This window comes from Phalacrocorax aristotelis, chromosome 3, assembly GCF_949628215.1.
Source record: "Phalacrocorax aristotelis chromosome 3, bGulAri2.1, whole genome shotgun sequence".
Taxonomy (NCBI): Eukaryota; Metazoa; Chordata; class Aves; order Suliformes; family Phalacrocoracidae; genus Phalacrocorax; species Phalacrocorax aristotelis.
In genome coordinates this window covers 98,377,900-98,394,261 of record NC_134278.1, presented here as the reverse complement: position 1 = coordinate 98,394,261, position 16,362 = coordinate 98,377,900, and the positions used below count along the sequence as shown (strand labels likewise).

General features: G+C 38.1%; 1 protein-coding gene across 2 annotated transcripts in view; it reads right to left on the bottom strand.

Moving 5' to 3' along the window:
- Positions 1 to 16,362, bottom strand: part of FBXO11 (F-box protein 11) — a 77,604-nt gene that overhangs the window by 37,908 nt on the left and 23,334 nt on the right. For both annotated transcript variants that reach the window (XM_075088656.1, XM_075088657.1), the window contains exons 2-3: positions 1,100 to 1,227; positions 886 to 967 (exon numbers count right to left, since the gene is read on the bottom strand). In XM_075088656.1, the coding sequence (XP_074944757.1) occupies positions 886 to 967; positions 1,100 to 1,227 (210 nt within the window). The remainder of the gene's footprint in view (positions 1 to 885; positions 968 to 1,099; positions 1,228 to 16,362) is intronic.

Here is a 16,362-nt window from a genome sequence, read left to right as displayed (position 1 = left end):
AAGATAAAACCTACACTGTGGAGAAGGTGAGAAGCCAGAAAGAGCAGACTTCAACAGGAGCAATGAAAACGGACCAAAGCCTTGTGCCAGCTACTCAATTTTAATTCACAGAAACCACGTCAGTAGGAGTTGGCAAGTGTTGGTGTTGATTTTCCAGGGAAAAGCGACAGATCTCCTAGAACTAAAGAGTGTGTGAGGAGACAAAAAGGGGTAAAAGCAGAGAGACTGAAAAATGATGTAGAAAAAAGAACGAGTAGAATATGTGTGCCTGTGACTTTGTGTGTGTATATATGTGTGCACACACACAGAAGATACACATACACACAATTATATACACACATAATGCATGTTTTTCTTATACAATGTACATATACTGTAATATTTCACACACATACATATATGTGTATTTTCTATAAGTAAAGATACACAAACTCTCTCCCTGTCACCACAATGAAGTGCTATAACGCCATACTAAAACTACCTCTAAATAATACACTGGAAAAATACATCAATATAAGCAATGGTAAATAAGCCTAGTCAGAGTGCTGCACCATTGCAGCATTACTGCTTCTAACAGTAGCTTGGATACAGCTACACACCACTTTGAGGAGAATAAAAGGCAAACAAAACCAAAAAAACCCAAACCAACATGCCTGCAGTGAAGCAGGCAGACTAAAGGATCGGATTCTAAAAATCAGATTAAAATAATGCTTCCAAATCTGAAGTTTGAGCAAGTTTGTAGTTTTTTCACTACTGTTTCTCAGTTGGAGAACACACAGGAAAACTAAGTTCAGGGGTGGCGTGTGGGTGTGGGTGTGTGAAGTCAAGATGTCTCTACCTCTTCTCCCCCATCCCTTTTTTTTTTTTTGTACAAAAAGTAATTACCTGATAAATCCTGGGATTTTCCAGATACTCTAGCACGTTTAGCTCGGTGACCAAAGTTTTCAGTAGCTGAAGTGGATGCACCCTTTAATGAAATAATTAAGAATTAGTTCAGTCATTAGGTAACTTATGAGAAGTACTAATTAGCTTCCTATTCTTGAAACAGTAAGATTTACTTTAAAACAAACAAAAACAAAACAAAACAAACAAAAGTTACCTCCATACTGCTCTTTGTAGGGCAAGCTGTTCTTTTAGGTAGAAGAGTTTTTCTGCGAAGTTGGTATGGACTATTTTGTGCACCAGGACCTGATTCTTCTGCAACCATATCTGCAGGTACATCATCATCTGTCAACAAAAAAGGAAATTTACTTATTAGAATTGTAGTTTTGATTTATAGCAGAAAAATGCTACAGAAATTTTCAGATAAATTCATCCAGTCAAGAGTGTGGGGAGGAAGTGCTAGAGCACAAAGACCTTTAAGTGAAAAATCAGGATGTACACAGCATACATAAAATTACATTAGAAAGTACTTAAAGAATTAACTTACATTCTCCATACGTACACAGCAGCTATACTAGAAGCTGCTTTGGGGGGGGGGGGGGGGGGAACCAAACACAAAACCCCACAACAAAAACCAAAGACCTAGGCTGTCGGTTTCTCTGCAAGCATGTAACTCAGTCTGCTAATTCCATCACCTCATTACCTCAAATTTTTCACCCAACCCTATCAGCACAACGAGGAACACTGGAGTTTCAATTACTAACCAGATGTTATCAAGAAATCCTTTCTTAAACATAGCACTTCGTACAATTTCCCCAAAACATTTCAGGAATAGCCCAGGCCACCATACAAATCCTTCTGTAAAATGGAGCCAGCTTTAAATGCATACATTCTGCTTGCCTAAATTGTACTTAGAAAAGTAAGACTATATTCTCTCCCTGCCCTTAAAAGAAAAGTGCAGAAAGTGTGATAAGTATAATTTTAAAAGTTTGATTCATTAGTTTCAATTTTCCATGTTCATACGTTTATGGAACATACTCAAAATGGGCAACAAATAATTACTTATCACTGCATGCCCTACAACTAGCATCACATGAAGTTACAAGAGGCCAGAACAAAAACCATTTAGAAAAATAAATTAGAGCCCAGCTCCACTTAAGTGAAAGGTATACTTTCTGCAGATACTTAACTGTGAGAAAAGAATTTTGGACTTCCTTTTTGTTTAACCGCTTTTTTGTTTTTAAAGTAGGTAAAACATGATGTAAAAGTGATAGCCAGAAAAGCAATACTGTAAGCAGTTTTCCTGAACATATTAGGGTGAAGAGTGACTGATGTCAAAAAAGCCCCGCACCATAACCCCCTACCCTTCAAATATTATACCAGTCTGTTGAAAACACAAAGAAAAGCATTTTTAAAAGTTATAAAGATTCCCTTACATTTCAAGATCTTAATCTCATTATTTTCCTAAGGGTTGGGGTTTTTTTTGACAAGTATTACAATACACTGCATTTATATAGGATTATGCATGCCGTCATAGCCCAAGCAGCTACATCAGTGACAGCTAACCAACACAATTCTGAAGGAGAAAACAAAAACACCAAAAAAAACCCAACCAACACCACAAAACCAAACAAACCCACCAAACAAAAAACGGAACTATTTTAGTGTCTTCCTGCTCTTTTCTGGTCCCAATTTTTCCTCTACCTTACCAGATATTTATAAATTGCAAACCTTGCCACGTATCATAAACAGATTACAACACTGCCAGGATATCTAAATAAAGGAAAAAAGCTGGTAAAGAGATGAAGTTAGCTGGTGGCATGTGTGCAACTTCACACAGTCAGCTCAGGGCAATCTTAGGAGAGTGTCATCAGCTCATTAATCCACCTGAAAGCTAACCCTGCAAGACGTACCTCCATGATCAGCCTTCAGCCAGCCCAGCAGCTGGTCCAGCTCAGCACAGCCACAAGGAGAGAACAAGACCACATAACTGGAAAGAACTACCACCCTTTTTGCAGCAACGGCACAGGTTTTTAAGGAACAGAAGTGAACTGTGACACTTCTGCCAAAAAACCCCTCACTACTTTAAAACAACTGAGCAACCTCCCTAAGATCAGCTAAAAGCTAGCTCCCTCTCCCCTGTCTTCTACTTAGATGACATACCTCACTAGCACATGAGCACTTCTCTGCCTATGAAGGCTAAGTATTTATGCATTATGCAAAAAACCTACAGGACATTGATAGATGAACTGCAGTGCATTTTCCTGTGAAGGAGCATCTGTCCCAGTGCTGGCATCGCATACCTGCGGGAGGTTACTGACCCCAGAGGAGACCCATTCCATACTCAATTCAGTTTCCTGATTTTACCTGTTCCTGTTTCTTTTAATCTCTGATCAAAAATACCCTACACCAACTTAAGATGACAGCAGGCAGAAGAGAGAAGCTGCTACAGAAGAATTCCCAGCCATCCCTTGCACACTAGAGCAGAAAAGAAGCTGTGAGTCTGAAGCGGGCACCGCTAGGAGAAATTTTGGCAGCCACTACCAGCAGCAACGCTTTCGCAGCAAACACCCAAGCATACTCAAACACTGCAGCATGTATCGACTTTACAACCCTTATTTTTATTTAAGATCTGATACAGTAATTACGATTTCTTTTGCCAATATCCCCCAGAAGTACACTCCTCAGGGATTCTGAATGTCTTAAGCCCATTCCCCTGTTTTGCATTTAAGAAACAAAATGACTGTCAGAACAGCTGGGTTTTTCTCCCTGCTCTGGACAGTCAGTGCAATAGTTCAAGATCATCACATGAAACACAGCAAAAGCATAATAAGCAAAGAGAACAGGAAAAAAGTAAAATAAAAAAAAAATCAAAGCATAGACTTTTGATCGCTCGGTAGGCAATGAAAAGGGCAGAGACAAACCCCAATCAGATCCTTAGAAGGAAACCCATGGAGGCCACTAAGGACAAGACATATTACTGCTAGAAAGAGAAGGCAGAAGCCTGTGGGGGAAAATGGAAGTAAAGGTCAGTTTGGCTGAAGTGCTGAAGGACTGGCTAAGCAGAAAAGAAACATAGTCATTTTCTTGCAGTGGATTTAGGAGGATGGCAGGAGTCTCGCTCAAAGATCACTCTTCTAGCACAGATGACATTAAGGGATATGCACACATTCACTCAGATTCACAGCAGGTATCAGAAGAATTAGAGTCTTCCTTTATTCCATCCAAGCAGCAAGGAAGATAAGGGCACAAGGGGAAAGCACGAATCCACGCAGCACATGGGAAGCAGAAGAGTGCCCAGGGCACACGTGTGCCAAGGTGCCTATCACTGCTGAGCAACGCCAGCCTGGAGGCACCAGGCCACGCGGCAGTGCACACGGAGCACATCGTGACAGTGGCTCACGGGGCAGTGGGGGGAAGAGAGCTTCAAGGACCCAGAGCCTCCAGCCTGGCCCTGCCATGAACCTGCTAATTGCACACAGGTGATTTGATTTGCTGGCTATAGAAGGATAACGAGAGTCAGGTGAGTTAACTGACTTCCTCACCAGCAGTTTGTGTCACACTTCTGAGGAGTTGACCAGCTTCTGCATAGATTTTTAACATTTCAGGAGTAACAACTGATAATATTTTTCCCAAATGCAGCCTTTGTAGGCACTATCAAGTGAAATACTATCAGGAAAACTGAAAGTCTCAAGTGATCTGTAATAGAAGTAGCCTCGGTGCTTGTTTTTAGCCTTGCAAATGCTCCCTCGTAAGCTCTGAACAGACTAAACCAGCTACAGTGCTAGCTTTCAGATAAATACTTCTCAGAAAGTAGTATTTCTGAAGACTGCATATTACCCTTCCCTGAGCAAGCAATGTGACAATACTCAACACAGACTGAGAACCCCAAGAGCTGTATTTTGAAAATCCTCCCCTAAAAACTACACTCAAAACATGTGCCTGCTTTAAAGAAAAAAAAATCAGTTTTAAAATATAAAACCTCAGTGCCTCCAAAATATATTTTGAAAAACCCTTTTTTAAAGCATAACAGTATCAACTACTGTATCTAAGAACCTAAGTAAAAGGCATTATAATCATATTTGTTGATGGTAGAAGTATAAAAGTCAATAAACAAATTTAGGGGAGTGTGTGTGTAATATTAATATCCTCATACAAACACCTGCTGAAATGACTGCCAGATGCTGTCAGTTTTAACCAAGTCAATACATTTGCAGTTTTTAAGAGATTAAATTAAGCTGTCTGCTCTCAAACATGCATTTACCTGAATATTTTACACCAATTATATTCGATAGTAAAAATAATTTCAAACAAAATCATGTTTATTGAAAATCAAAAACTTAGCGACACTGACAAGTCAAATTCTAAATTTAAATTAAGTAGTATGTTACCTGATAGTTCAAAATGGCTCATGAAACCTGAACCATAACACTACAAGCTTTAACACCCAAAAAAGACCAGTAAGCACAAATACTTCCAGGAGGAAAAGAAAAATAAAATTAATCTGCCACTCCATCAACTGCTATAATCAAGACTGTCTTGCATTTCCACAAATGCTATGGAAGTATGTGCTTTTAAGTAGGTACGTTAAAGAGTACACAATTAACTTTTTTTTGTTTCATGAAGGCATTTTAAGTTACAGAAAAGTGATGAAAGATTGCCAAAATAGCTTATCTAAGAAGATAAAAACCACAAAAAAACCACAGGTCATTCCTAGAGAAAATTTGTCCACCCCATCTTCTTTACAGAAAGATGTGCATGTGGTTTCACTTCTACCTTACACATGTTTGGATAATATTTCCAAGAGTCATCTTGAATATTAACGACTGTTGTGAAGACAGTAAGACTGATAAAAGCTTTAAAAAAACAACTTATGAGAAAAAAGAAAACTGGTGGGGGTGAGAAATGGGGGACATGGGACATCATGTGTTCAAGGGGGGAGGCTCATACACCAATCTGTAGGGTTTAATCACTTAGTTTTAACACCACAATGTCACTTTTTTGTGCTTCCACATCTTTTTGTATTTCCACATCTTCCTAAAACGGGGCAGGGGGAACAAAACAAAATGAAATTATTTGTAGTCAAGGGAGTGGGGGTAGTCAAGTGCTGGGGGTGACAGGTATTCCCAAACAGACACAGCATTGAAATTGTTCCTGCAGACCGGGAAAAGAAAATGGTGAGAAACATTACCAACTAGTTTTAAAATAAAGACATCCATATCAAACTGGGAGTAGGTCCTAAAAGAACACCTCTGAAAAATGAAGTTGGCTGATACTGAACCTATTCGAATGAAGTGATGATTCATCTTCCCTATCAAACAAGTTTCAACAGTAGCAGCAGTTCATCATATAGTGTCCTAAGTAGAACTGGTGTGATTTCAGAATGAAATAAACTATTAAGACAAAAAATCCCAACATTGTGCATTTTCATAGTTAGAAGAAAATCTGAGAAATGGAACTAAAATGTGAACCGATACAGCTCAGTTGCTTTGGGTAGAGCAAATCTTGCCATGTACTTGGCAAAACACAGATAAGGCATACTGCCAACCTGTGAGATGACAGTTCCAACTACCTCACTGATGGATTAGCTTAAAATTGCAATGGAGGAGAAAAGACAACACAAGTTTAAGAGTAGAAATGGAAGGTACACACAAGAGATAACAATAAAGGCAAAAGTACTTTACAAAACAAATACAAGGCAGGAGTTCTGTATTTGCATATACAATAACTGCAAAAACATGAACATCTCTGTTACAAATTGTCAACCCAAAAAACCAAAGAGAACACACCACCACCACTTTCCTTTAAGAAGCAAAATCTCTGGGAGTGAGCTATTAAATAAATGTATGTATCAGTAGTGTGATTGATATCCTCTGTCCTTGCAAACACTCCCAACAAATGACTGACACTTAAGAGCAGATATAGTACCAAAACCTGAAAGATACTGAGTAAAGAAATGGTACATTCTACTCTGTATCTCAGAGCAAAAGTTTCTCACACCAGCAGAAACTTTCCTATTCAGGGCAGCATTTAAGGGTTAGTTTAAATTATGGATGGCAGGCTGCTTTTGAAGTGGAGTCCATTTTCTTTTGAGAGCTATCTGAATATCTCTCTGAAGAGAAAGCCACAAGCTAGGAATATCACCACATACAAACAAAACAAACGAACGAAACAAAAAACAACATCCAAGAAAACCCCCCAAAAGAAAAAAAACAAACCAAACAAAAACCCCCACAACCCCCCCAACAACCAACCAAAACACAAACTAAAAAAAAAGCCCAAACAAAAAAAAAAACCAACCAAACTACTCAAAAACTGAGAGACGACACATACAGCTCATTTAGCCCAGATCCAACGTGTCCTAAAGGCAAGAGCATTTTGGTGGTCTTTCACTGTCAAGTTCTACTTCTCCAAAGTGGACTTCAAAACAAACCAAAAAACCCCAAAGAAACAGAAGACAAGTATACAGCAATGCCCTTCATTTTACATTTCATGTTGAAAAAATTGGTATTAAAATAAGGAGCTGCAAACTCATCTACTACTAACACAAAAGAGACTTAAATTAATACCTTAATATATTTTAATTATTATTATAGAAAGAAACCCAGCAGTATTTTCCAAGCACTATCCAAAGCAGCTTGACTCACACAAAGATAAAATCTAAGAGGTGGTATTTTTGTAAGGCTCTGATGGCACAGGTCAATGAGAAGGATTAATCTCTGACAGGAGCCAAGGCTGTTTGGAACTGGAAAAGACCCAACATGAAAAAGATTCAGAGACAGAGCTCCACTCGGAGTAGCAGGCTTTCAGTTTGGAAAAGGGACAGACCTAACATTAAAAATGTACGCTTTCTTAAAGACTACAGAAAGATCAGACTAACTGAACACCATATGGAATAAAGAGATTTTTGCCTTCTGGGAAGCAAGAACTAGACACAATAACCGTTACTGACTACTAGAATATTTTAAATATACATACAGTTTCTTACTGATAATAAACCCAGGATATACAACAATAAGCAAGCTTATTGTTTATAAACTAAATCATTACAAATTACAAGAATTGTGTGGAACACCTAGCATTTGTCCTGTATGGAAATTATTTTTTAAATTGAGAGAGGAAAGAAAAGAAAATTATGCTTTAATCTAAAAGTCTAGGTACTTGTGTAGGGCAAAATAAAACACACACACCCCACACCACCCCCCACCCCAAGAATCAAACAGCACCTTTCTGGAATTTACATTTTAAGCCTTTAAACATCGATACCCAAATGAGACAGCTTATTACTCTTTCAAAATAGGTCATGCAGGATGGCCTAAGAAGAGTAAGAACAGATCAGACGCTCAACTCTATGTTTTTGCTCAAAAGCTCATGTTAGTTTTACATCACATTTAAATGTATTTTCTACAAGGAGAAAAGCAACTACTACTTCTGTCTACATAGAGTTTCTTAAGGCTTGAAGTATTTTTTGTGTTATTTTTAGGATCTAATGGAAACTACCATCTAAGAATCTGATCTTTTATCCTCCTCAGCACATTGTGAAGCCCACAACTGCAATCCTTACATCGGTCACTCAAATCAGACAGGAGTGGAAACACTCCCTCAAAAGTCTGTTAGCTCATGTAGCACCCTCAGAATGCTGCATACTAAAATACAGCTTATATAGACAAGGCAAAAACTTAAGTTCCTAGAACTGGCACAAAGCAGACAGAAAGTGAAAGGAGACAACTGGGAAAGATGAACTGGCTGCAAGCCCAAAACATGTCCCCAACTATATTTCTTTAAAAATTATTAACCATCAAACAGCTACTCACGTCTCTGAACCTTGGTTCACTAGGGAGTTCATAGTCTAAAACCATCTAGCTCAAAAACCATGTGTGAACACTAGTTAAGCAGCCTTCCAGGTACTATGAAGAATATTTTTCTATTCAGAAGCCAGGACCAGAAAGTGATAACTAGGATTTGATAAAAAATTCTAGTTTCTTGCCACAACCATCCCTCCAAAAAGAGATATTTAACACCAGGTTAAAACCGTATCACTAAAAAACAACAACAACAAAAAAACACAAACCAAAAACAAACCCCAAAACATTCACATGGACATTTTTTAGACATACAGTATAATTGTGCAAATACCTGCACACTTGAGTCACTTATTTAATAACTCATTTTAGAGAGGGAAGAAAAAAATTTTTCATTGAACAAGCAGCTCTAGTAATTGGCACTACCATGTTTCAAACAATACTACCGACAACTACAATAAGGAGATAGATTATTTCCTTTGGTATTTTTTACTGTTTTCCTAACCTGATAACTGTATTACAGCATCATCTATAACATTTAGCAAACTAATAAACAAGTGTCCAGGTGGCTGTTTTGCAAGTATTTTATTAAGAGAACTTCTCTTCCTCCTTAATAGGCAGCTTGACTCCTGCTCTGACAAGCTTTCATTGAGAAGGGACAAGGATCCCTTTTTGGGTGCATTCCTCTCTAATAAAGCAATACTTTCAAAGCTGTGGCCTTGCTGCATGGTCCCTTGATGCTACAGTGAAAAAGATGAGGTTCAGGAATATACAGTGTCTAAGAGCCTTTCCTATGTAGTGCTTAGGAGCCCCTCATTACATTTTTGAGTGATACTAAAGAAAATAGACTTTATTACTACAAGCTGATTTTTTCTGCCCCCACTGTCTATTCTGACTAGTGACTTGATTTTCCAACTAGGACCAATTTAACCAAAATTTCTACCTGGTCATATCACTTCATTTGTTAGAGCGGTCAAGTTACCAGTCTCAAAGGTCATCCTCCTCTTTGGCTGAAATACAGCAACTTTCATCTCATTAGAAAAGCATAGCCATTGACAACAATAAAAACACACTGAAAGAGGTTCGAGTGTTCCCATATTATTCTACATCAAATTGACCATAAAAATGTTTCTGATTAAACACCATACTTTAACTTCAGGCAGTACTTCAAGCTGCCTGAGCAGAGGCAAGAATGCAACCCTGTGACCACACCCTTGGAGCTATCCCGATGGAAATTAACACCAAACAAAAAAACGAAAACACAACCCCCTTCTTCCTCTTCCTCCTTACAAAAATCCCACTTTACCAGATGGTATCTCAGACAGGAAGAAATGATAGATTCTCCAACATTGACACCAAAGTGACCAGAACATATGCACTTCGGTGACACAGAGGAATTGTTGAACCAAGCAGACAGCGACACTTAAACAAAAACTTTTTTCAAAATAACCCCAAAACCCATCAAACTAAAACCAAAACCCCAAACAGAGAACTTGCTTCCCTGAACTATGCTTTTAGTATAACAGCTAGACAGTGGATAGGATGGAAACCAGCCTCCAGATCTTGGTATGTGGAAAAGGACTGGGGTCAGCTGGGATAATTAAGTAAATTAGTTTTATGGAATGACCATTAACTCAAACCGGTATTTCCATCTTATCTGACAGCCTGGCTCAGGCTAGATAACATTTTTTTCCTGAGAAAAATATCATAGCTAGCATATGTAAAATAAGAGATATTTGTGAGGATAGATTATTTCTAATAAGCAGACAGTAGCTGAACTATGAAGCAGAAAGCTTATATTCTTTAATTAAAGTAGATCTGGATATTCTTGATACTCAAACTCCAAAAGAATGAATCAGAAGTTTGCAAATTATTGACCTTATTAACTTCCGGTGGCAATTATTTCCCACCTGATCTCATCCTGCATTGAGTAACTGCCTTTAGCAATGCTAGAATTAAAGAATAAGCATGACAATTTTTTTCTCCGTTTGAGTTTCTGGTATCTTGGGGGTGTGGGGGAGACACCACACTCAACCATGGGGGAAACTCACAGTATTGGAATGAGTAAATTCAGTGAGAATGCAGAGATTTCACTTAATGCATCTACAATTTACACTTCAAATTTTCCATGGTCCATAACTGACACATCTGCAGAGATTCTGTGATACATGGGAAGCTAAGAGAAACTTTGCTCAGAGAAACATGGCTCCCCTTGAAAGGATGGGAAAGTTTATGTGTAATAAAACAATCCACAGGGCTACAAGTCTCATTATGACTAAACACCATTGCAACTATTCAAGCATAACTCCCGTAAAACAATCTCAGGCCACAATCGTTTCACCAAGTTTTCAGGAAGTGAAAGCCTCCCCCAGATTCCTCTGCCGTAAGCCACATCTGCAGAGGACTGCTGTAACGTAGGCAGATTAAAAAAAAAAAAATCTATCTCCTGCTACTAAGAGCAGTAGCAGATTTGGAGATACTTGCCATGCAAAGCCATCTGCCTTATATGGACTTTACATCAGAAGTGACTGACACCTATCAATACATTGGCCCAGCTGGAACGTAGTTATGTCAAGGAGCAGTTTGGATATACTAAACTAGGAATTTGCTACAGTTCTTCAGAATTAAGAGTTTCTAAAGTGCCTATCAACAAGCAAAGGTAGTCACGGATCTGTCTTGCAGTGGCAAAAAACCTAAGGAAAAAGGCAACCAATATGAAAGGCCAGACAGTTCTTTCTGTGTGCTGGGGAGCAAGGGAGGTACAGTCAGTAATAATCAATAATAACCAAGAACCAGGAGCCATCAACCTAAACACTTCGTGTGATTTAATGTACCTAGGAAAACAGAGGGTCACCAAGAAAATCGTAGTTTGCTTCTTGACTTACAGATCCCAGGTAACACTTTGACATAGCCTTCCAAGCCAACAGACTATGCTTCATAGTTTTCCGAAGAAACCCCTACTGGTATAGATGGGCAAACACATACTGTACCAAGCAAAGTTTCCAAGTCATGTTCAGCTGTGGTGGCCATTTACACCAACCATTAGTCAAGGAAGCAGCAGAGGAACACTGAATGGTCCAGAGGCAAAAAGGGGGACCATGTAACTTTGACAGATAGCTAGGAGGGAAAAAAAAAGGAAACCATCACCTTGAGGTAATAATACTCACAATTTTGGATATCCAAGAGCATGCCACTAGAGAGAGAGAACTGTGTGAACTGCAGAAGGTAAAATATTAATTCCACCACCTCTTTTGGCTGTTTCCTCTTACTCTTACAATTATATTAAACACACACACTACTTTCTCCTCCTGCCCAAGTACTACAATCATTTACACAAGAATTTTAAATGTTACAGATGAAATGGAAAAAAGAAAACCGCAAACAAAAACCCCCCAAAACACCCAACCATGAAATGCCACCATAGGAACAACATGACTAGCAACAGTATACTGAAAACATAAATACACTACAGACTGGGGAAGAAAAAAATAGATCATTAGATATCCCCAAATTATTGTTGTTCTACTCACCAAGAAGACAGACCCCCTGTTACAGTATATAGTTATTTTTAATCTGACTTTCAGCAAGGCTATTCAATGATAGTTATGCCAGAAACATGCACACATGAAAGAAAGCAAGCGTTTATTATCCTTGCATTAGTCAAAAGCTTTTTGTATCTCATGTACTTTGTAATAAGGCTCAACTTTACATGACTAACTGTAGCAAGGCACATGTACCAAGTCAGACTTACCTGACTATTACTTACTCTGAAAACTTTCCTAAATGGACTGTTCCTATTATTCTGTTACTTGATTACAAACTCCGAAGTGCTTGACAAGAGCAGAAAAGCATGGCTCTGTTTAGCTTCAGTAAAATGACTGTGGGAAAACAGCATGTGGAACTATAGTAAAACCAAGCATCGTCAAGGCGCAAGAAAATGCTTTGTTACTCGTTACTTATTTGCCAGCATATATGTTTTTAAGATGGGTTAAGAAAACTATCAAACTATAAAACACCAGTGTAGTAGGCAACTTCTGATTCAAACTTAAATTTTTTAAGAGCTACAATGAAAATAAAAAACCTGCTATTAACACCAAATATTGTAGTAGTAAGGGCCAACAGCCTACCTAAAGCCAAGCTGCTTTAAGAAAGGAAAGGAAAGCCCATATAGAGAACGACTATCCATATTCAAACCCTCCACTCTGGGAGATAAGACTAAATAGGTTTTCTACCAAGTTTTACAATATTGATACATTATATAAACTGGAAAAACATGTCTGCCTGTTCTCCATTGCCAACATGTGTTGCAAAACAAACATCAAGAAAGCTGGAAACAAGGTTTTGTATTATATGTTCAAGGAAATTGCAGCACAGGGAGGACACACTGTTCTTCCTTGCCCTGTAAAGATCTCCTAAGCACCCCAATCCAGCAGTTACTGCTGTTGGACAGCTGGAGGGAGGAAAAAAAGTATTATGTCCTGATTTTTTTTTTATTAGAAAACCAAATGGCACAGTTTTGATATATTAATCCAAGTTTCTACCCTCCTTTGTCTTCTCTCCTTTTAAACAGACATTCTAAAAATAAACATGGCTTAAAAAATATATACTTTTTTTAACTGAAACACTCTGTGTAAATTCTATGCCCATTCCACAGCATTTCATAACCAACCACTCTACAACGCTCACCTAGTTTTAACTTTCTCCTGTTTTCAACTGCAACGGAAACATGCTGTCAGATGCAGACTGATCATGTATTTTTACCATTAAAAGCAGTATCATGCATGAAATGCTTCATCAGTGAACTTCTAAAAGCTTTTTCTAAGTAGCTATTAAATTTCCATTAGTATTTTCTATTAACACTGTCATCTCATTGTGAGTAGCTATTACACATGGGCTTATACATATAAGTGTATTCGAACTTCGGAAAAATACACATTTTTAATAGATAATACAACTGATTTTGACACAGGAACTCAGTTTTTGGTAAAACTTCAGAGACTAAAACACCAGCAGCTGCAACTGCTAAGGGGAGGAGGGGGGAAAGGGCAAAAATCACTGTATTTGGCTGTTAATTATGTCTTTTGGCAACTAATTACACTAATTGCAGATATTTTTTTTCCTGAGAAATTCTGAAGTAAAATGTAATGGCAGCTTAATTTAAGAGTTTCCAAATTGAGACGTGTTTGCAGCAAATGCTCTCAAGTTTAAAACTCTGCAGATGACACCCTGTATCTTGATGAACTATTTTCAACTACTGACAATTTCGTTTAAAGAAAAGCAGCTAGATTTTTTTCCCAGCATCTCTCAACTCTTTTTCTCATGGTTGCAATTTGGCTAAGGCTCTGTTATACTAAACAACATGGAAACACCATCTGAAAAAAAAAAAAAAAAGCAGCCTTTAGATGTCCCATCCCCCCCAAATAAAGAAATAAAGAAAGTGCTTGCTATTAGCATTTCAAGTTTATTCTTAACAACATGAAGAGACAATAAAGTTCAAACAGGCAGTGTAAGCTTTGTTACCTGAAAGCAGGCGTAAGTCACAAAACCGAGAGGAACTACTAATTTTACATATTGTCTAAAAGATCCATAAGTGCTGGAAGTTTTCAGCAAGTTTGTTTTTCCTCCCTCCACTGCCTTTTATGTCCAGGATTCTGCTGTAACTATACAGAAAGACTGAAGTTTTCCTTTTCTTAAGGAGGTCCTCCCTCTCATACATCTAAACTCCCATTTTGTTCGGTTTCTATAGTTTTCACCCATTTTAAGACCAGATCGAATGGCACCCTGCCATTTCTTCCATATCCATTTTTAAGTCCTGACCTACCATACTTCCCACAAATTCCCTGTAATTTGTCATGTCTCAGTATGGTAAATTTCTATTTTGAAAAACTATTTTGAAACAATGTGCATTAACTCTAAAAGCTGTTTGAACATATGCAACAAAAAGCAATGGGGAAATGATAAGGTTGGAGAAAGAGTCCAGTAACACAGCTCCTTCCAGACTCTCAAAGCCCTTCACTATACACAGTAATCCCATGTTGTGAGCCATTAAAACAGATTGAAAGTTTTATGCTAGAAGACCACAAGGACCTAAAGAGGCTTTAAGAGGAAGAAGTCTTCTTTATCACCATGCCAAAAAAGTAAGAAGGTCCGATTTATAGATAATATTTAATATGCAACTTCTCCTTTCATGTCTGGATAGTTCCATCACTATCCATCTGCCTCTCGTATTTTCTCTAAGGCGTATACACAAAACAGGGTATTTAGAAACCAAGACACTTGACAGTCAGTGGACAAAAACACATGCAGAAAAAACATGAATTTTCTGATTATTTTACCTACATATCCTGGGGGTGGTATTGTTTTGGTTTTTTTTTTTGGGGTGGGGTGGGTCCTGTCCCCCTGCCCCCAAGAAAGAACACAGGGAAAAAAAAAGTGGAAAGAGTAAAGAATATTAAAAGATATCAAGATTTCCCATGGCAGCTGCCCCATGGGGAGATTCCCCTCCATCCCATGACTAGTGCTCACTCTCCTCTACCCCATATTCCCAACATGCCTATGCAGTTTGATCCTGTCCCTTTCAGTACTTCTTTGTGTTGATGAAAAGTTAAACAAATGCATACAGAATAGAAATGCAGCTGTTTGCATATGCATAGCTGTCAAGGCATTCTTCTACAGACAATTTAGATATATTTTTGTATATATATGTAAGAGAAGCATCACAGGTGTACAGCCCTGGAACAGTTCCAAACACACTGATCCACTAGAAAAGATAAATACCCCTCATTTAGCCGAACTAATTTTACTTAGTACGTCAACAGACTAGGTCAGTTGCAATACCTCCCTTGAAGAGGGCTGCCACTTCATAGTATTAATTTATTGTGGTTTTTAGGTCACCTGACTATATCCTTAAAAGGCTGCAGGAATAAAGACTACTAACATTAAGAAGAAACACTGTATTACGAGCAAGACAGATGGCTAACAAACCTTCAGATAGGTTCTGTATGACAAAATCTTATAGATAATTATCTTTTCTGGAAAACAACCTGCTCAAATATTATTTAAAATAAAAACAAAGACTTCTTTGGCCCAAACCACTGCAAAAGTTCACTTAGCTTACAGCTCTACACAAATAAAGGTGAGAAAGCATTTAAGCACTGGAAGGACATTATAAAAAAAATTTCCGTCTGAACATAAAGAGAATTTCCACACACACACACACCCACTCTGTGAAGGGTGACTGAGCACTGGCACAGGTTGCCTGGAGAGTTTGTGGAGTCTCCAAACCGTGAGCCCTTTTCAAGGCAGCTATGGCTTTGCCAGTGTGGCTTATTTGAGGTAAAATAAGATAATAAGCAAAAGATTAGCTCAAAAGTCTGTTCCATCCATTTCTGAAGGATGACCTAAGTTAAGTGCCCTCTCGAAAACATCAGCCCTTTTTCACTCTGGTGAGTATTCCAAACATCCAAAAACCCTGGATAGGAAGACAGACCATAATATTTTCAACCATACCCATGTAAAACTACACAGCTTTACATAGCCTACACTGCTACATAAACATGGCTATTTTCTACACTGGCAAGCATTACTCTGTTAAGCAATCAAAGAATCTGTATCAAAATCTATTTTGTCAGCAAGAAACCTATTATGAAGGAATAACAAGAATATTTTAGGTTACATC